Source organism: Mytilus californianus, unplaced genomic scaffold, assembly GCF_021869535.1.
Source record: "Mytilus californianus isolate M0D057914Y unplaced genomic scaffold, xbMytCali1.0.p SCAF_1, whole genome shotgun sequence".
Taxonomy (NCBI): domain Eukaryota; kingdom Metazoa; phylum Mollusca; class Bivalvia; order Mytilida; family Mytilidae; genus Mytilus; species Mytilus californianus.
In genome coordinates, this window is record NW_026262581.1 from 28,051,915 (window position 1) to 28,073,596 (window position 21,682).

Consider the following 21,682-nt stretch of genomic DNA (forward strand, 5'->3'; position numbering starts at 1 on the left):
TTGGTTTTGTGATTGATAGCTCGACACATAGAATGTCGTTACATCTCCTTTTATATTTAAAATGTTGCATGCTATTAGTCTATCGCTTGAAAATATTTACCCTCAAAAGGGAAATACAACAGTGTTATATTATACATGCCCGGTTTTACAAATAGGGTTCACATGTTATTTCCTCTTGTCACAATGCTTGCTAAAAGATTGGTGTTAAACGTGATGCTTGTTTAATTATAGACATGCTTCCAAAAAGTCAATTATATTTAAAGAATGTTTATCATTCAAATTGGTTGACATGAAGAGGACTGGAGAGAAACTTCGATAGAAATCTTTTCAAGTTTCGTAATTAGCAAAACGGTTTCCATATAGAAGACGAAAACTTGATTTACCATGAAGTTTCAATAGAAAGAAAGTGCCACCATGTTCGGCAACTATTTAGAATAAGAAAAGGTCCTTCGTAGATGGTCTTCTAATCATAAACATAATTTTAAAGCTTCAAATATTGAGACAGTTACTGCTCAAACCAAATGTCGACTTTTATTATAATAATATTTATAATGTTTGAATGTTTTAAGTTTTGTTTTACGACATACATTCGCGACTGATACGAGAGCCTATACCTTCTTAGATTAAAAGAAAATAAATTGGGTTATAAGGTGCCAATTTTAACTTTTTATAAATAGCCTTGTCTATAAACCAATCCCAGCAAAATATAATAATACCCTTGTCTATAGGTGAACCATATATCGTGTTCGTATATAATAACAGTACAGACTTTTAAAGCCTTGCTGTGTATACTATACAGATATAGTTTGTAGTTATTTCTATTGGAACCTGATTTGACTTTTCTTAAGGCTAGGGTAACTGATCTGGATTTACGGCCTTGGTACAGTATGATCAATTTCAAATCATTTCAAATCTAAGGTTGCTACATGATTACCGCAGATACTTACTGCTAAACAATCATTGCTTATATCGAATGAGTAAACCCTGATGATCTACACACAAACCTTTCTAATTATTTTACTTCAAAAAAGTCCAATCAGGTTCCTATAGACATAATTACAAAATATATGACGGCTATCTATAAAATGCCTTTACGGCCTAGCTTGGCTACTGCTGCGATAGCATATACCTTCTTGGATTAAAAAGATAAAAACTTTTTGGTTATCAAATACCATTTTTAACTAGGAAGTAACATATTCCCAGGTTTGGCTGAACAATGTATCGCGTGATAGTTTTTTAAACTTAATATATCTAATTTCACAGAGAGATGTTAAAACAATACACCGTACGGCACACCAATGACACTTAAGTTACTCAATGTAGTGGTAATTGCTTGTCAACTCTGGAGATTTAATTAGCAGAAGTCTTAAAAGGCGTAAAATTAGTTATTTGTATTTTACAAAGAAATTCGACAAAAACATATAATGGAAAAAAATCAAGCATTTTAGGGACAAAACAGATTCCAGTCTGTCTTTTGATTTCATATTTTTTCTTTTCTGTTTAATGCCGTATTCTTTAATGAAAGTTGAAAATATTCTAAATAGTTCTAGGTCCTTGAAGAGAGAATGTTCAGTATTTCTATATTTGTTAAAGTTATCTTTTCAGCACAATCTCGCTAAATTTATGAAATTCAAAATACCGACACTTTAGAAATTAAAACAAAACTTACAAGAGATGAGAAACTATGTATGCAGAAGGACGCATATTTCTGGAATAATGTCATTTTGTCAACGTTATATGAGAGCACAATGTCTGGTTTTGAATTTCCACAAGGTCCTAAGTGAAGGCTTATTGTGAAGACTTTAAGTAATTTTGACTAACAGGTTTTACGATATGGGCCCTCACGACATTTCTGGAATCCTAAATAGAGTTATTGCAGTTGTAACTTTTCCTTCATAACATAATTATACAGTTTCTGCTTGATGTCTCATTTTTTATCACTATTCACTTTCTTGTACATGTACAATGTATCTATTACAGTTTTCAAATATTTGAATACACAGGTGTAATGTGGAAAGGTCGTGAAGACTTTGTATTTCTTAAGCATGTTGAAGAATGAAATGAAGAAGATCTTAGGTCACAACGACTACTTGTTTCTGAATAATTACCCCAATGATATTTCTAGATTATTTTATGGGGATTGCATTCCTTATATATAGAGAGTTCGTAGCTTTTCGGTCAAAAATAGCAAAAAAGTAGCAAACTATAAATTATACTGTCTTATAAATTGCCAAAAAAAAACTATCAAAACAGCAGTTCCAGCTTTGTTTAGTCTTTCATTATTTGGTAATATCTTTAGAAAACAGCCACAATATTATCAGAATCGCTGATTAAACACACAAAGCTGAAATACTGTGAATATTAGTGAAGATTGAAGTGTAATTGAAAATGGCCCAAAAGGAAAATAATTTCAAGTGTTACCTTTTTTGAAAAGGTGACAAAAAATTATATTCTTTTTTATTATTATTTTTTTATGAAATAATTATATATTTCTATTGGGAAATTATAATCATAAGGATCGAGCAATACCATATAAAACATATACGTGCACAAACATACAATAAATGCAATACACAAATGTAATATAATATGATATTTACTACAATGTACTAATATGTGTCTCATGAACCTGTCTGTAAGGGGTCTAACGCCCTCAGGCCTAAGACTGTGTAATACAGACTCCAATATGAAAACAATATAACATGCATATATCACGCATCAATTTTTGGTGAATAAATGTAAATCTAGACAACAATATCTGTAGTTTATCGATGCTCAAATCTCAAAAATCATGTAAGAAGACCCAAATCAAGCTCAAGGAAACAAGCAAACCCTGAACTCCAAAAGAAGCAAGACCTGGTGAGTCGACATAGTAAGCGTCTCTTTATATGAATGAGTCACCCATCAGGCGAATCTACACTCAGTCAAAATGTCATACTCGGGAATAAGACACAATCAGTAAAAAATACAAAGCAGACGACTATTCTGTAATCAAAAGATCTAAAACTGCGAAATCATGTCACTATTCAATTGAGATACATTCATTAGTCCTTGGTAGTATCAACCCTCTTGATAACAAAATAAGACGATAAACATTTCTGTTTAAAATAAAGTAAAGTCCAAATGAATGTTATTTACTATCGAAGTTTTATTTTGCACAATATCTAACACCAAAACAGGTAAATTTCTGTATTTAAATATTATTCTGCACAGCTAATCAGGGAAATAGGTGAGGACACTGAAGTGGGTCACAGCTATCAGATATAGTGGATAGAAGAAACTGGGAATAGGACAACAAGAAAAATCGAAAAAGAGGATGTACTAAAAACCTGAAAAAAAAATGGTTGTTTAACAGATTTTGTAAAAAAAATGACAAGTAAGAAGAGGAAATGAATAAGAAAAGAATAAAGCCTCTACATGCGTTTTAGGAATAATGTGTTCGGAGCTGCATACTTATTTTTCTTTTTCCCTGTTATCTACGTCATTTGGTTTCTGGTTAATAGTTGTCCACATCCTCTTATGTTTTAACATTTCATTTGACCAATTAAACATAACGAAACAATGAGTCTTGGTGGCTGAGTGGTCTAAGTAGTCAAACTACTGTATCTCTAGCCTGTCAACACCGAGGTTGTGAGTTCGAATCCAGCACGGGGCAGGTGCACTTACTCCAATCACAACTGACTAGAATTATCAGTTGGTTCTCTCCGGGCACTCCGGCTTCCTCTACCAAACAAAACTGACCGCCACGAAATAGCACAATAGTGTTGAAAGTTGCGTTTAACACCAATCAATCAATCAATCAAACATAACACAACATCGTCTAACAAACATAATAGAAAACAGAGGATATGTGGTACCAAAGTCAATATATGCACAGGAAAAATACAAATTACCAGTGATTGTATTGCTGCTCCTTATCTCAAAGTCACAGTGAAGCCTTCAACACAATGCAGATAAAAAAAACTCACACCTCACTGCAAGTTTAAGACGGTACCATGCACCGGTTTTATGGGAAGTATTTGCAAAAATAATTCGGGTAGACTTTGTAAGATGTAACACCACCAACTCGGGTCCGGTCAACAGAACATAATGGAAAGAAGTACGTATTTAAAACAAAATGGTTCCTACGCATAGGTGCAAATATCAAACTACTGTGAAAGTACTTTTATTCGTGGTGTTACAATTTTCGTGGTATTTATGGCTGGCTTTATCAACGAATTTAACTATCCAACGAAATATAACAACTGTTGTCCTAGTCAGGACATGTTGACAAACAAAATGTAGATTTGACTATGTGGGTACGTGGCATATACACGTACTCTTGAGAATACATCAAATATCAGCAAACGCACTATGAACTATATAAAATATATCTTTAGTCAAAATTTAATACATTTGATTTAAAAAAAAAAAAAAACATAAACTGTACGACATTTATTTAACCTTTAACATGTTTAAATTCTCATTAGTTTTGGTCGATGAAATTCAGACTTCCGGTGATGGTATGCGATGATGAAGTGTTCATTTTATATCTTCTAATTCTAATACAAAAAAAAAATAACTTCATATTGGGCGGGCTTGCTTTTTTATTACATAAAAATTAATTCTACAATTGAAAGTACATTTGCAGCAATTTTTAGGTAACCGTTTTCTTTCAGTGACAATGTTTATGGCCCAAATTAACAACTTCGATGATCGTTAATCTGTTGATCATTCGATCTCGGATTAATTAGTGTCATCGCTTCTGATTACACGTGTGCTTCAATTAAAATGTTAACTTTTCAATTTCCTACAATCGAGACAATTTGTAAATATAGATGAATCAGCTTATTTCCGAAAGCAATTGATTTATTAAAAAATTGATGAATGACGAACAAGTACAATGAAGTAAGTGAAAATGAACACCTTATTTTGTAATGTCCCACAAACCTTTATAAAACAACATATGATTTTTTTCAAGAATCTTCGTTTCTTATGGCTTCAAATTCTTCACTCGATTTGTTTCAGAAAACTAAAATCCTCGAATTTAAGAACCCACGAACATGTAGCTTTTGCTCAAAACACGAAAATTGAAAACCAAGAATAAAAATACTTTCACAGTATGTAGAATTAATTTTTGTAATTTTGGAATAAAATGAAAAGGTGTAGGTTGGTGATCCTTGTAGAAGACCTTTTGACTGTTGATTTTGAATAATACAAATCTATGAATAAATGTTTGAACAACAAGAGAAACGCATGCAATGTGATATTAAACAAACTTATAATTTTATATAATAATATAGTGTATAAGTCAATTTTCCATTTCCATTAGTGTTAACGACTTTTTTTAGTGAAACCTTTGTTTTTTACCTGTTTGTGTGTTGATGGGTAGGGAAATTTATTTTCATGTTTGCATTATCCTCCAAGTCATAGATGAAAGAATTGTATTATCATATATGTCGTCTAATGACACGTTTTTTTTTATTGTTTGAGTATATGGCAAACAGCAAAACTGCAACATTCAAATTGTGGGGGAGATCATCCTCCAGTTTTTGGTGGGGATCGTGTTGCTCAGTCTTTAGCTATCTATGTTGTGTTTTGTGTACTATTGTTTGTCTGTTGGTTTTTTTTCGTTTTTAGCCATGGCGTTGTCAGTTTATTTTCCACTTATGAGTTTGAATGTCCCTCTGGTATCTTTCGCCTCTCTTTTAATGAAACATTAAAACATATTGAGAGAATAAGTGCAAATAACAATCACCGAAACAAACAACCAGTATCTAGCGTGTAATCATTATAAAGACAAATAATCTTATTGATATTTAGCGAGTTATGAATGAAAACGTACAATACGTACAATAGTTTGAGGAGAAAAGATAAATCGCAGTCGAGGAGGAAGGATAGATTTAATCTTGATTGGTAGCAATTTAAGACCCTCAGACAGATGTATGCAAATTTAAACCTGCAAAAATTCAGTAAATTAATATTTGAAACGGGGACGTCGGAAAAAGGCGTGGCATTTGATAACTAAATAATTCTGTATTAGAAAATAAAGAATATCAAAGTTCAATTATTAAGGAAGAAAAATAGACTGTCGGGTTCTTTGTGATATAACTTGAAACTAAAGACGTTGGTTAAAAATATTGAAATCAAAAGCTATTCATCAGGCAAGTGCTTTGTGGTTAATCAGTAGAGCTATCTGAATACTGTATGTCAGCTGACCAGCTATTTAAAAGTGAAATAACAGAAATATCGAACTCAAAGGAAAATTCAGAACGAAAAATCCCTTATCAAATGGCAAATTCAAAGATTCAAACACATCTAACGAATGGATGTCATTCTCTCACTTGTATGACAGTCGCATAAAATTCCATTATATTGACAACAATGTGTGAACAAAACAAACTAAGGTAAAAATGTCAAAAATAGAGGTACAGCAGTCAACATTGTGTTATAATCCTAATCCCTATAAACACAAACAAATATGTCAACAAAGAAAAGCAAAATGGCATATGGACAAAGCACATAAGTAAACATGAAAATTAACAGACTGAGTATGGAAAAAGAAATGGATTGTAGGTTTATAGAAAAATCGAAGACAATTATTTCGAAGTTAAAATTAATTCGAAGTTAAAATACATCAATACAATAGAGCTGCAAGGAGGAAAAAAACAAGAACACTCCAAAATATGGTTATCTAACTTCTACTTCTCAGAAGCGCCCCTCCTTAACATCAAATCCTAGATCCGAGCCTGAAACTATTTTGATCTGATAAAGAAATCAAAATATAAATGAACAGGTACATTATATTAAAAAAGTACATTTGAACAACATTTGTTTCTGATGTTAATGATGATTCTAATATCAAATTTTCTTGAAGAGAATGTTTAAATATGAATTCTTTTTTACACAAAACACAACTAAAAATTTTTCCAACTTATAAAGAAATGACTTCAAGTTGTGTAAAACATCATATTTTTATATTTTCATTTTTTTTTTAACGTAACAATATCTTTATTGCATATTTGCTGTAACAACCTACTAAGTTTACAGCTTTTAACTTAGTATCCCTCATGTTAGTTTACCTAGTAGTTAAGGGAAGCACTATTTGGTAAGATATAACTTATTCATAATATTAGTATCTATAATACAATTCATTCCACAAAGGAATTAAATAAATCATTGTGAATACACATACAGATCCTCGTTTTTTTTTATAACTTGGTTTTCCGGAACCAACTCCGTTAGCGATGTGATCCGTGTTCCATTTAGATTTGGGCACAGTGCTGCTTCGTGATCAGTAACCACATGTGCGATATCGGATGTTTCATCTAAGTATTATTATTATAAACAGGATGTAACTTATTTGATACACTTTGGTAAGTATACAAGGTTTTTTTAGTTATCTACTGATCTTTACTATGCCGACGTGTATATGTATTGCACAAGTTATATAATTTATTCATCTGAGATTACAAAGTATTTCTCTACACTAATTAATAATTAAGAACTTGCTGATACATGTATTTCTATTTTTGTTTAACGTTTGTGAATACACATTTTACAATCTAAAAATACAGTATGTTACATGTCGTGACTCATGCATGGTTGAACATGCTTACAAACGTATCTTGGACACATGCATGGTTGAACCTGTTAATAAACATGACCATATTTGGCTTGTGCACAATTAACAATTGTTCATACAATGTTCTGTACTTACTGTAGAGGTATTGTTTCAAAACATCAAACATAGATTTAATTCTGATTCATTTGATACTTTCCAATGAATCTATTTGTTTTTAGAATTATCAAATAATTTCTGAATTTTCTTTCTGAAAAATTTTAAAAATGATTATTTTTTGTTGTCTTCTTTTCTGAGACATAATGTGCTTTGTATATTGAAAAAGATATTATTGTTAATAAGTAATTAATATCAAAGTATACTGCGTCTTCAATTTTGTACTCTGTTACCAAATTTTCAAGGCTTAAAATGTCTTTGTCAATACCAAGAGATTTCATTAATTTCAATACTATATTAAGAAAATCAGTATTAAATGACCATTTGACAAAAAAGTGTTCATTTTTTTTACAATGCTTGCATAAGTTGTCCTCAGTAATTTTCTACTTTTTCAAAAGTTCATTACATGGCAGTATGTAGTGAATAAGTTTCCATCTGAATATTTTCAATCTATTATCAGTGAGATATTGAAAAATAAAAACAAAGTTATTTTTTTACCTTAGAATTTAATTGTTTCTCAAATATTTTTTCCCACATGAGAAAATCATTTGGTTTATCACAACTTTCTTTTAGTGTGAAGATTTTCCTTGTGCTCATTAAAGGAGTTATTGTCTAGTACATACTTTTTAAGTCATTTACGACATTAACCTTAGTTTTAATAGAATCTTCAGTACTAAGAGTTGTTTTCCAATTAATTGGTATTGCTTTTTTTAACATAATATATATTTGCTTTATCCAATTTTGTTTATATTTAAGTTTAGATAAGATGATAGTTTCAGAGATTTTACCCTGTTTATCAATGATATCATTTATATTGATAATGTCACTTTTTATCCTATCTTCCAAATTTTAGCATTTTCTGTTAAACCTGATATTATCGTTTCCCCACAGAACTTGTTTTCTAATTTAAAAAAAAAAAAAAAAACGTTCGGAATACTTTGTATTACCTCCTTTTACACTTATCCAATCTTTAATTAGTTGTTTATAAAAGTCTGGTAAATATTGTAAATTATTTCTGTCAATGTCGTTTATATTCTTTGAATTCATTTTAAATACAAGAAGAAGTTTTCCTAATTTGTTGAAATACAATTTGGGAATAATTGTCCAATTATCATTTTTATCTTCACTTAATTTCATAATCCAGCTGATATGCAGTGATTTTATGTATGCATTAATGTCTGTCATCTTAAGTACCCCTTCCAAAAAATCATTTGAAAGTGGGGATCTTTTTATTTTGTCTCTTTTACCTTTCCAAATAAAATTATATATTAAAGTTTTAAAATCTTGCAACATTTCTTAAGAACTAATAGTGTTTGATGCAACATATGTTAGGTTTGGCAAAACAAGTGATTTATGACAACTATTTTTCCTATAATAGTGAGATTTCTTTTACTCCAATCAGATATTATTTTTAAACATTTTTAAAGTTGTTTTTCAACGTTTAATTTTTGACATTCTTGTTTATTGAAACCAAAATAAATTCCAAGGCTTTTGATAGGTGCAGTACACCAATTTATGTCTTCAAATTTTTCCCGACAATGTTTCAATTGGCCTAGCCATCTCCCTTCAGTTTTTGTTTTATTCAATTTTAAACCTGAGAAAGTACCAAATATTTCTATTAAATTAATTGCTAGAGAGACGTCTTTTTTTTTTTTGAAGAAATAGAGTAGAATCATCAGCGAATTGGCAGATTTTAAGAGTATTGCTTTTACTGTCTAGTTTTATTTCTAGTCCTTTTAAGTTTTTATTTTCCATTATCTTAATTGTCATAACTTCTACAGCTAAAACAAATAGTAATGATGATAACGGACATCCTTGTCGGAAACCACGAGATGCCCTGAAACGGGTAGAAACCCATCCATTATGAATAATGCATCCTATAATATCAGAGTACATTGTCTGTACCCCCCTTATGAAATCATTTTTAAAGCCAAATTTCTTTAAAGTTTCAAACATGAAGTCCCATTCTAATGAGTCAAATGCTTTTGTAAAATCGAGGAACAAAATTGCCCCATCTATTTTAAAAGTTTCTGAGTAGTCTATGACATCTTGTATTTGCCGAATATTAAAACCAATATACAGTACAACCTGTGACTTCCTCTTAGTTATGCCCACCCTCTTGTATGATCACCATCAAATGGTGGCCATTTATTGGGGTATTCAATCTTGAGATGTTGGCCATTTATTGGGGTCATAAAACATAGGTTGATGTTTTATCTAATTATGTTACCTGTTGAAATCAATCAGCATTGAAGTTTTCAGCTTGTATGTTTCATTAAAATTTACCTGTACAGGTACATCTAACTCAGGTTTCTTCTCAAATTGACATTTCACCTTTTCTTGAAAATGAAGAACAGAATGTTTGTTTTAGTCTTTGTTAATTCATATCATATGTTGATTTTTCTGTCTTTAAATTTACATATTTTCCTTTTTTTCTAACGTTTTTATTTTTTTATGTTATTATTATTTTTTTATGTTATTATTATTTTTTATTTGTTTTTTGCTTCTTATTCATTTAATGTCTTCTTGGAAAGAATCTTGATTAGAAATGACAAAAATTCAAAGATAAGTTATTGACTAGCATTTGAAAACAAAAGAGAGAATCCCTTAAATAATTATTTTTTTCAGTAAAAAAAAAGTTATTGTACATGATGTACATGGTATTCTATTGTTTGTTTGCATTATTAAATGAATTATTATTAATTATAACTTAAAATCATGCAAATGATATGTTTAAAGGAACCATGAAGCAAGTAATTTAACAAGCCAGTTTGTTCACAAATTTAAATTATCAATATCATGAATATCAATCCTTTTACAATAAATTTTGTTAACAAAGTTGTACAATCTATTATCATGATTATTATTCAGGAAAACTACAAATATCATTATATGGTATAGGAATAAACTATTTTTGTTTATCTTTGATATTTTTCAAATCTCAAAACGAGTTTTGCATGAAGAATCACCAAAGAGACTTACAAAGAAATTATTTATAGAAAAAATTGTCTTGCTTTTTGAAACAATTGTAAACTTATCAAATATGTTATCTTCAGTTTGGCTAATTTTGTCAATTAACAGGCAAACTTTGTCTCCAGAAAAAATAAAGTACACTTCTGTATAGATTGTTACATTTTTATGGTCTATTAATTAAATCACTTTTTGTTCTGTGTATTATATTGTCGAAACTGCAGGACTGGCATATGCATGATATATATTCTTGGTATACATTTGCAAAGAATATTTCATTCAACTCAGGCCTTTTAGATAAAGTTAATAATTGCAGGGGCTTGAATGAATTAGATTCTTTAAAACCCTTGATTAAAAATGAAGTATAAGAAAAAAATAAGAAAATAATTTTGAAAATAAAATAAAAACTTGTGATAACAGTAAACTCAAATGCTTCACTAAGTAAAGAATTAGTGGTCATAATTTAGAAATAGAAAATGGTGAATAAAAATTCCTATAAAGGATAAAATTGTTTTTAAAATTAACATAACAACTTAGAGATAATCTATTTGAAAATTGTTTACCTTTTCATATTAATGTCTCTGACCAGTTTATGAATAAAATCTTGAATCTTATGAATAAAATCTTAACCAAGAACAAAAAGCAAAAGAAATGCTAAACCTCTATAACATGGTACATGTTTAAAAAATTGGCTCCTTTATAAAAGAAAGTCATTAGAACTGAGGGCAGAAACCTTATAACTTTTTTCCATGTGTTTTGATTTCTTATAGAATTGTTATTTCTTTGCATCATAATGTTTGTTTTGGTTTTTTTTGTCAGAAACTTGATTAAATTGTAATATGTTTATATGACAATAAAAAATTATCAAATTTTTCTATAATGAATATTTTGAATATACAAGTATTTATTCAATAGAGAAATAATGAATTGCCTAAATTTTATTTAGAATAAGTCCTAAAGATAATCTTAAACATTTGTTAAACAATGTTAAATGCAGTAAGTATAAACAATTTTGATTTTCGAATATTAATTTGAGAAACACCTTTTCAATGGGAAAAGGCAGGCGTTGTGAAAGTTTGCATTATATTAGAAGATGATATTCATTTATTATTCACTTGCCAAAAAATACATGTAAAAATAACTTAAATTGATAGAATTATTTAAAAGTTATAACATCAAAACAAACATTTGCAAACAGTCATGAGAAAATTTTTACAAAAAAGAAGTTAGGAAGCTATATGTTCAACTTACTAGTTTTATATTTCATTTTATTATAGAATTTTCTTGTCATAAACACAGTTATTAAATTTGACAAACACAAAAAGTCATATATTTTCCCTGAGACACTTTACCTGAAAGTTATGTAATTTTAACACTTCAATGCAGTCATGATTTCTCTTTATCCTTGACTAGTTTTTGATTAATACCTTGTGTATTAAATAAGCAGCAGGGGGTATAATGATGGACATTTAGGGCCATCATGGTGACCATATTTTTTATGGCCACCATTAATCAGATAATGTCACAGGTAGTACTGTACCTATTTTTTGACATATCCTTTTTCGGTCAGTATGTATGATCTTTGGTAGAAGGAGTTTTAATCTTTGTGCTTAGGCATAAGTAAGTAATTTTGCATTATAGTTTAAAAGAGTAATCGGTCTATAATTGTCTAGTGATAAAGGGTAATTTTTCTTATAAATTAAGGATATTAAAGCAACTTTCTGAGTCTTAGATAGCTTCCCTTTTTCATAACAGTAATTAAAAGTAGAGACTATAAAAGTTTTAAGTTCATCCCAGAATTATCTGTAAAATTCCACATTTAATGCATCAAGCCAAGAAGCTTTATTAAGTTTCATTTTAAAAATTGCATCAGAACATTCATCAACAGTTAGTTCCCCTTCACAAGTATTACTTTCACAGTCATTTAATTTCTTATATTCCTTGAGAGAGTCTAAATACCTTTTTTTCTTCTATCTCAGGATTTTTTGTAGAGTACACATTTTTATAATAATTTGCTTCTAATTTTAATAATTTGTCTTGATCTCTGGTAACTTGACCCTTATCATCATATAACTGGGTTATTATTTTTCTACTCTGCCTAGATTTTTCCATCCCTAGAAAATATGATGATTTATTCCCATTTAACCCGTGCCCTTATTTGATTACCTTTTATTTTCTCATTATAGAGTTTTCCTATTTTCATTTTTTATATTTTCTACATCTTGTAATAAGTTATTTTTGTTTTTATTATTGCATGTGTCTATACTACTATTTAATTCTGTTCAAATTTTTCCAACTTGCTGATTTTGTCTGTTTTATTCTTAGCTTTTGTTTTACAATAGCTGATTGTCTGGTCTCTTACTTCAATTTTGAAATTGTCCCACAGAATGTCAAGATCAGTTTTCATTTTTGCTTTGTTTTTATAATTTTATTATTTTCATAATTATTTCACCATAGTCTTCCTTTTGAAGAACACTACTGTTCAGTTTCCAGTATCCCCTTCCTTTTTGGCCTCTGTTTAAATTGATTTTTAAAGAAACACATGATTGTGTGATCTGTGTATTGTAATACTGTTGGTCTAATATCACATGAAACACAGTTTTTGAATACTTCAGGAGCTATTAAAAAATAATCTATTCTTGTTGACTCGGATCTATCTTTTTTACTCCATGTAAATTAAATTTTATTTGGATTTCTGTTTCTCCACACATCATTGAGCTTAAGGGACTTTATAAGTTTATTTAAGTTATGAACTATCTTGTTATTTTTTTTGTTGCTTAATTTTGCTCTTTGAATCAATATGGGATAAAATGTCATTATGATCTCCTCCTAGAATTAGTTGACCCAAACTGTTTTCTTCTATTACTGCGTGGACAGTTTAAGAAAAAGTATTTCTGCTTTTTTGATTATTTGGTGCATAAATATTAACTATTGTTATTATAGTGTCATTTATTTCAATATTAACAAGCAAAAGTCTTCCTTCATTATCTTTATAGTCATCAATAATTTTAAAGTTTATATTTTTGTTCAGCCATATGGCAATACCTCTTGAACTACTTGAACCATTACTTAGTAAAATTTTGCCTTCAAATTCAGTATATAAATTGTTTATCAAATTATCTGTAAAGTGTGTTTCTTGCATAATCTTTTTCTTTTATCAGGTTGCTGTAGGCCTTTACAATTAACTGTACAGAAATGAAGATGTTTGTTTAATACCATAGTTGGTGAGTAGTTAATTTATTTGTAACACCTTTTAGGCTTTTAGGTTCAGTAAACATAGGTAAATCCCCGTTCAGAGTGATAGCAATTAGGTCACACTTTATTTGACCTTCACAGAGACTATCAGAGGACATCTTTTCAGTTGTTTTATTTTTATCACTATTCTCGGTTTTAAAAGGACTTTAATCTATGAATCGACTTGTACTTTGTCTTTTAAATAAGCACACACTATTTATTATTCTTTTATATTTGAATCTCAATGTGTTTTTTTTTTAAATCATTACAAGTTTTACTATTATCATCTTTGTAAATAATGTTTATAAACAGTATTAATTTTTTACATGTACTTGTATTAAAAGCCCTTCTGCAAAAAGTATGAAATTGCCATCCTACATATTTAATTTGAATGGTTTTACATGTGTTCACAAGTAAATTGTTAGCACAGTTTGTTTCTGTTAAAAACATACAATTACAAGTTACATATAAAAATAAGACAAATTTATTGTTTTCTTTTACCCCATGGGTCATTATTTGGGTCATCCATGTGACTTCAAAAACAGACATTGACATGTACCTCATAATTTGAGTACATTCAGTGTCTTTTGGAATCAAGTAAATATAAGTGTATATGCACTTCATCTTGAAATATACATTCAAAACACATATAAAAAGAACAATATGTATATGCGCATGCCTGCACATACACATACATGTATAAATAATAAAAACAATTTTGAACTTAGTACAAAGTATAAGAGTCAATGTTGCTAACATATTTGTATTTAAGGTATATTGGTTTGAAATTGTGATTATACACACTTTTACATTTAGTTTGTTTTGCATTTTATTTATTTCAGGGTTTAAATTTTTGACAAATAAAATATTTTGAAAAATTGTTTGCTTGAAACTTAAAATTTTTTGCTTCATCGCCAAAATGTGATTGGTTAAAAATGTCTTATCTTTATTTTTAGGATAAGAAGATGATGACTGATCTTGACAGGTGATATATGAACATACCAATGAAAATTGGCTTTCAAAAAGTTGAAACTTCAAGTGATATGGATAAAATCTAAAATGTACAATATATACAGATAGAAGAGCTAGAATTATGTACAACAAATCTGTTCTGTGGTCGGGTTGTTGTCTCTTTGACACATTCCCCATTTCCATTCTCAATTTTAATTGCATTTTTTTTATATAATATATAATAAAATAGGTTTAATACAATGTTACAATGTTCACTATTGAGTATTGATAACACGTAGACGGATTACTATTTATTTGAAGTTTTTGATCGTTTTGTACTGTTGTTACTAGCACCGTCGTGAAGTTTTTCAGTAGGAGTCACTGGTGACTTTTTCTAGTCCACAGCTAGTTGTTGGTTTCACTGGGGTACCATGATTTTGGCGTTAGATAAAGTTTGAACTGTTGTGAATTTGGTGGTTTGCTGTTGATCGGAGCTTTTGTTTGGAATTCAACTAGATTTGCTAGATCATGTAGATGTATGTACAAGTTTATTATGTTCTCTGCGAGCAGGTTTGATTTTTGGCCTAGCCGCTTGAGGAATATTATTAGGTTGTTCTTAATTGCTAGTGACAATCTCTGTTAGGATTGATTGAGATTGTTGCAACTCACTTTCGATGCATGTTGTTAGAGTTGCTGTATTTGGTACTGCATCTACTGGTGGTTGAGTAGCCTCTAATCTTCGTTATCCTCTGCCTGAGGTTGTGCATTAGGCTCAAAATGCTCCATTTGATCTTCATCATGTACATTGTATGCTAGAGTTTTTTCTTGTTCATGGTTGGAAGACATATCACTTGTACATTCATTTTAATTTGTTTGTGGACTGATTCTCCACAGCTTCTGCATTTCCATTCATTCTGTCAGTCTCTAGTTTTGTGACCAAATTCCATACATTTATTGCATTTGATATTGTCGTTCTGTTGACCTCTATAAAGTATGGTGGGTCTGTATTTCCCGATCGGTATTGATTTGGGAATTGCCATGGTTAATGGGCCTGCACAGATGACTATCCGGTCTCCTGTCTGACAGTTTGTGATCATATTTTCGAATCTTAATCTTTCCCTGAAGTGTTTAAGAATTATACAGTTTTACTCCTCTAATGCTTTCAAAACTTGTCCATCATCTCCCAAGAGGGGTACATCTTTCACGCGGATTTTGACATCTGTAGAATTTTCCTGAATGAGGACACGGGGATTTCTAGAATATATTGATATAGATTTTCCTCGAAGCTCAAGCCCGTCAGAAAGTAAACATTCTATATCTTTTTCTGTATCTAGGAATATCCTCCATACACTTCTTCTTCTTTATAGACCTTTAATTGATCTTCTTGGTACTACTGCACCTACAGCTTGGTACATTTCATCTATTGTCAAATACAGACTTTTAATAGTGAGTTTTGGGAAATCTCCAAATATATCAGATTCTTCGATAAATACTGGCTTAACTGAGGATATAGAATCGGATTGTTCAGATTAAGGTCCTCTTATGAAAGCCTCGGCATACGACGCCGTATTGGATTTTTCTTGAGTGTCAAATTTGGTCATAATTTACAAAATAGTTATGTAATTTCAAGATAAATTCTTGAATTGCTGGTGATAAATCACTAAGGGAATGTTCTCTTTCCAAATTCAATACTTATCTTTACCAATAAGAATGTCTAAATAAACTAAATACACAATTTCTCATGAGATATCTACAGACCCGTTACCGTGGTTAGAGGCCGTAACTCTGTATTCTTTTCATATTTTCATTGTATAAAATTATAATTCTAAAAATCCCCAAAATGAATCCTCTAAACTGACCAACAGATTATTTTATTGGGAAAATATTAAAAAACAAAATGCATCGTTTAAAATCCAAATAAAATGAAACACATGCAATTTGTAATTAAACATCTGAGATTATTAAAAGTTAATGTGTATCAAAGTGAGTGGAGGTATGACCATACCGTAGCAACTGACTTAGAGAAAGTTCAATTGTGATATAACTTCTCCCGCCAGATCTGATTTTTGATTCACAGGGTGTACATTTTCTTTATATGTTTAGAATTGCTAAGATGGAATGCTTTCTTATGGCTCAAAACTAAATTGATTTATGATTAAAGGACTATCCTGAAGAATCCCAATGGTACATTTGTGAATTATATTCCAGTTAATGAGGTTCAAGTAGGAAAAACCTTATTTATTCAATTTGTGACACATGCATCTTTGTCATAGAAATGTAGTTTTAAATGAAATGAGCACCTAAATGGGTGCTCCAACATGTCTGATTTTGGCACATGTTGTTCTTTGACCAGTTAGCATCGAAAGGGTGTCTTTGATTTCAAATAACATGAAAAGGACAAATTTTATATCCAATTTAAATCTAGAGATTTCATAAGAAGTAAGGCAGCAAACTTAATTGAGAGAATGAAATACAAGAGGAAAAATCGGAAACACCCTTTAGGGGGTCAAATTGTCTTGCACAAGAATCTATCAAAAAGTTTGACACATTGTGAATAACAAAGAAACAAATTTCATTCAAAAGTGTATATCACAATCTATCTAATAACCAATTATGTAAAAACAATGTAAGAATGAAATTATAACCATTGAAACAGTCCTACAACTAAGCAAATCAAAATGATGTTGGATCGAAAATCAGCTTATCAGATACACAACTTAGAAAACACAAAATTTTCAAATAAATTTGTCACTTCAATTATTTAAAAATGTTTGTATGTTGATGAATACCACATGTTTGGTTTTCTTGATAATAGGTTGTAATCGTTGTATGAAGGAATTATTAGTAAATACACACCACTTATCAATATTTATAAATGCGAATATTAAAATTTAGTTAATTACAAGTATAAACATACTAATACAAATTAAAATTATAGAAAGTCAAATTAAAAAATTTCAATTTTTTTTTAATGTGTATGGAAATATAACTTCACAAACTTTCCTTCATCCTTTATAATATTTAATTTCTATGATTTGTTAACAAATGTTAAAATAAAACAAAATTTCAATTAATTTCATTGTTCCTGTCCTAGTGGTAATATCAGAAACTGGACACATTGTGTATTATCATCTCTACTGAAAAGAACTCAGTTTTTTTGTTTTAAACATCTGTTTGTTAAGTATTATTATCTGTCCCTTTATCAGCATGAGACGACAGATTTACAGCTCTAATTAACCATTTTATTATTTAGAGAAGATATGGGAAATTTTCACTCTGAAGGGCTTAGATGCAAGACTGTGAAAGAATAATTGTTCATTGTTCCATATCACTTATGAATTTTAGAGATGTATGAAAGTAATAACATCAGTTTAAAGTTGTCTGATAGAGGATGACAAAATCTTTGCATTGTGCTACCGTATTAACTTATTTTTGTTTGAACTAGGACCCAGTAGTATATGTGGATTGTAATTTAAAGATATTAAAGATTGCAGCAAAATAGGTCTTGCTATATGATTGCTGACTGACATGATAGAAAAAGAATAAAGGAATGTACTGAAAAAAGAATATTAATGTGTAATTTAATTTAAAGTGTTTTTAAATGGTGATTAAATACTAAATGACTTACAATTTTCTCTGTAGTATATTGTTATATCTGTAATGTATGCAATGCCATAGGAAAATTCGAACATCCACCATGCTGGTACATTACTCCTATCTGTCCAACTTTTTGTACAAATAGACAAATTATATTCATTAGAAATTGGTGGTTTAACAGCATTATCTGGTTTTCCATTACTACCAAACATTGGCCCTTGTGTAGCGTTTCCATATGGTGTAAGGTTCTCTGTAAAAAGATCAAATACTAAAAAAAACATAATATACTTTAATCTCTCTTGTAAAAGTCAGATTAGCTTTACATTCAGTTTTTATAGTTCTGTAGTGAAAAACATTTTAGAAAACACTTTTTCCTCCTCGTTAATCATCATGCTGTCTGAATAGATTAATCGAAAACAAACTTTGAATTCTTCCCCTTAGTAAAGCTTTACAGTTGAAATGGATGTTTTGTCTTAGGCAAGGTATAAATCAATATATGCAGATTTTCATATTAACGCAATACAATCATACCGGTTAAATTTATGTAAGTTATATTGAGATGAGCTGATTGTTTTGTGGTAAACATTGCTTTACATTTGTATTAACCTAAAAACAATTTAGTCCAAAACAACTTTTACACAATTGATAAACTTACAAAGATGTCAAAATACAAGCTTCCAATATAAATACCTGATTAACACTGGACGTCTAATTTCTGATAAAATTTGATAAGATGGAAAAATGGAATCCACAAAACACTTCATTAAAAGCTAACGATTGACCTATATGAACCCTACTAAAAACCAAGAATAATTTTACATCGCTACCTTAGGAAAGGGTAAGCAGATAATGACTTTCTAGTAGCAACCGTCGTGTAATAACCGCGTAAACTGGTAACCTATAATTGCTTAAATCCACGTTGTTTGGCCTGGCGGCTGGTTGTCTCTCTGGCAATCATATCATATCTCCTTATTTTATAGTGAATTGTGTCAGTGTTATTAAAGAAGGAAACCAGGGCCGCGTATCGAATAAAGTTTAAAATTCCTTATTATAATCTATTTTTCGTGTGTATATAAAAAATTTTTGTGCATATTTTGGAACTAATATTGATTCCCTCATTGGGTCTTTTCATCGGAAATAAACACCAGTTGTTGGCATGATACGGGTTATGTTCTCCTTATATATTTTATGAAGATATGATACTAAACCCCTAATGAGAGAGATTGTGCTTGATTTTCATATGATGAAGACATAATCATTCAATCAGTTTAATTGAGGTCTGTAGCTGGCATGTCAGTAACTGCTAGTAGTCCTTTGTTAATTTATGTGTCAGTGTCATTGTCATTTTGCGTTGTTTCTTCTGTTACCTATTCTGACATCGGACTCGGACTTCTTTTAAACTGAGTTTTACTGTGCGTATTGCTGTGTTTTTGTTTATTATACATTGGCCAGAGGTATAACATGTTTAACCCCGACGCATTTTTGCGCCTGTCCCAAGTCAGGAGCCTCTGGCCTTTGTTAGTCTTGTATGTTTTTTTTTTTTTTTATTTTAGTTCATTTATATGTTTCGGAGTTTAGTGTGACGTCCATTTTTCACTGAACTAGTACACACTTTTTGTTTAGGGGCCAGCTGAAGCCCGCCTCCGGGTGAGCGATTTGTTTTCGTTGCGTTTGAGACCAATTGGTGGCCTTGGGCTGTTTTATGCTCTTTGATCGGGTTGTTGTATCTTTGACACATTCCCCATTTCCATTCTCAATTTTATTATCCTAGATACAAGGATAAAAATTTTGTACGCCAGACTTTCTATTCCTGGAGTAGAAAATCTTAAGTATTTCAGGCAAGCTTTAAATGACCTACCCTGTGCAGTAACTGTCAACATAACAGTTGTGAGGATAAGTAACACTGATAACATATTAGGTGTTGTTTCATCTAACATTCTAGAGAGCTGTTCTAAAATATCAATAATACAAATGTTACATAGTTAAATATGTGTGCTTTGATATACAACATTAAAATGTAATTATGTAGAATAGAAAAGTACCATGACGTTATGAAGATAGTTTACATTTGTAATATCTCATTTAGGAAATTCAATGTAAGAAATAAATCAACGTCCTTCAATGACACTCTGCATTTACACCTGTTGCAAAATAAAAACAACGACACACGTACTATTATACTTTCAATGTTCAAGCTGTAACACATTATATATTTTGTACTTTACTCAAACATACCTTGCATGAGGAATATTTTCCGTTAAATCAAATGAAATACTTAATATTAAACAGGAAGTACTTGTTAACTACTTTTGTATATAATCAAAAACAACATTTAAACATAGATAAGTAAAACACGGAAATGTTACATTGACCTGGCATTGTGTTACATTGTATTTTACATCTTACCTTAGCCAAATACAATTACATGCGCTTTGTATTGTTCTCAAATATACTTTTGAACAATAGAAAACAACTGTGCTTGTATATCAACTTGAAATTAAAATAGAAAACGTATAAGGGAGTTTATAACCATGACTGTAAGCACCCCTACCCGCCAGAAACGCAAAAACAAAAATGTGCTGGAGGTATACATGTATCGGAATTAGGACAGACTAAACTAACGGCATCATATAATTATATTTTTACGACCTATAGGCAACGTTTTCACCAAGATTATATGTAATTTTAAAGTAAATATAAAAACCTATCCTTACTTCCCTGTTATACAAAAATATGGTATGATTGCAAATGAGACAAATATCAAACAGAGACCAAACGATCTGTATGTAAGCAACCATTTTCTAGGTCACTGTATGGCCTTCAACAATAAGAAAACCCGTCTTGAATAGTCAGCTTTAAACGGTCTTACTTGACCTAAATGCAGAACAATTTTAACGACATAGCCTGATGTATGCTTAAACAATGAACGAAAAAAGTAAAAAAGACAGCAACCTACCACAATCTACAACAACCGCTGAATTACAGGCTCATGACTTTGGACAGACACAAAGACAACATATTTGACTGTATGTTTCCTTATCGCAAGCTACCTTTTAAAACGGCGATCTTACTGTTGCTAACCTATTTTTCTTTCTGCATATTTCCGGATATTTGTATGTGCAAAAAAAAAAAAGATTGACGTCGTCAGGTATTCAAAAAGATTACAGAAATCTCGATTTTTAATGCGAGAGCATAATAGTTTAGGCCATTTTG

General features: G+C 30.2%; 1 protein-coding gene and 1 long non-coding RNA gene across 2 annotated transcripts in view; one reads left to right on the top strand and one right to left on the bottom strand.

Moving 5' to 3' along the window:
* LOC127718329 (uncharacterized) overlaps positions 1-20,711 on the bottom strand; it is a 29,314-nt gene extending 8,603 nt beyond the window's left edge. The window contains exons 1-3 of the mRNA XM_052224347.1: positions 20,705-20,711; positions 20,328-20,420; positions 18,501-18,719 (exon numbers count right to left, since the gene is read on the bottom strand). Of these exons, the coding sequence (XP_052080307.1) occupies positions 18,501-18,719; positions 20,328-20,420; positions 20,705-20,711 (319 nt within the window). The remainder of the gene's footprint in view (positions 1-18,500; positions 18,720-20,327; positions 20,421-20,704) is intronic.
* Positions 7,110-15,468, top strand: LOC127718450 (uncharacterized). Its single transcript, XR_007989835.1, has 3 exons — positions 7,110-7,355; positions 13,849-13,911; positions 14,878-15,468. It is a non-coding gene; the product is annotated as an uncharacterized LOC127718450 (long non-coding RNA).
* Positions 20,712-21,682: the final 971 nt, after the last annotated feature.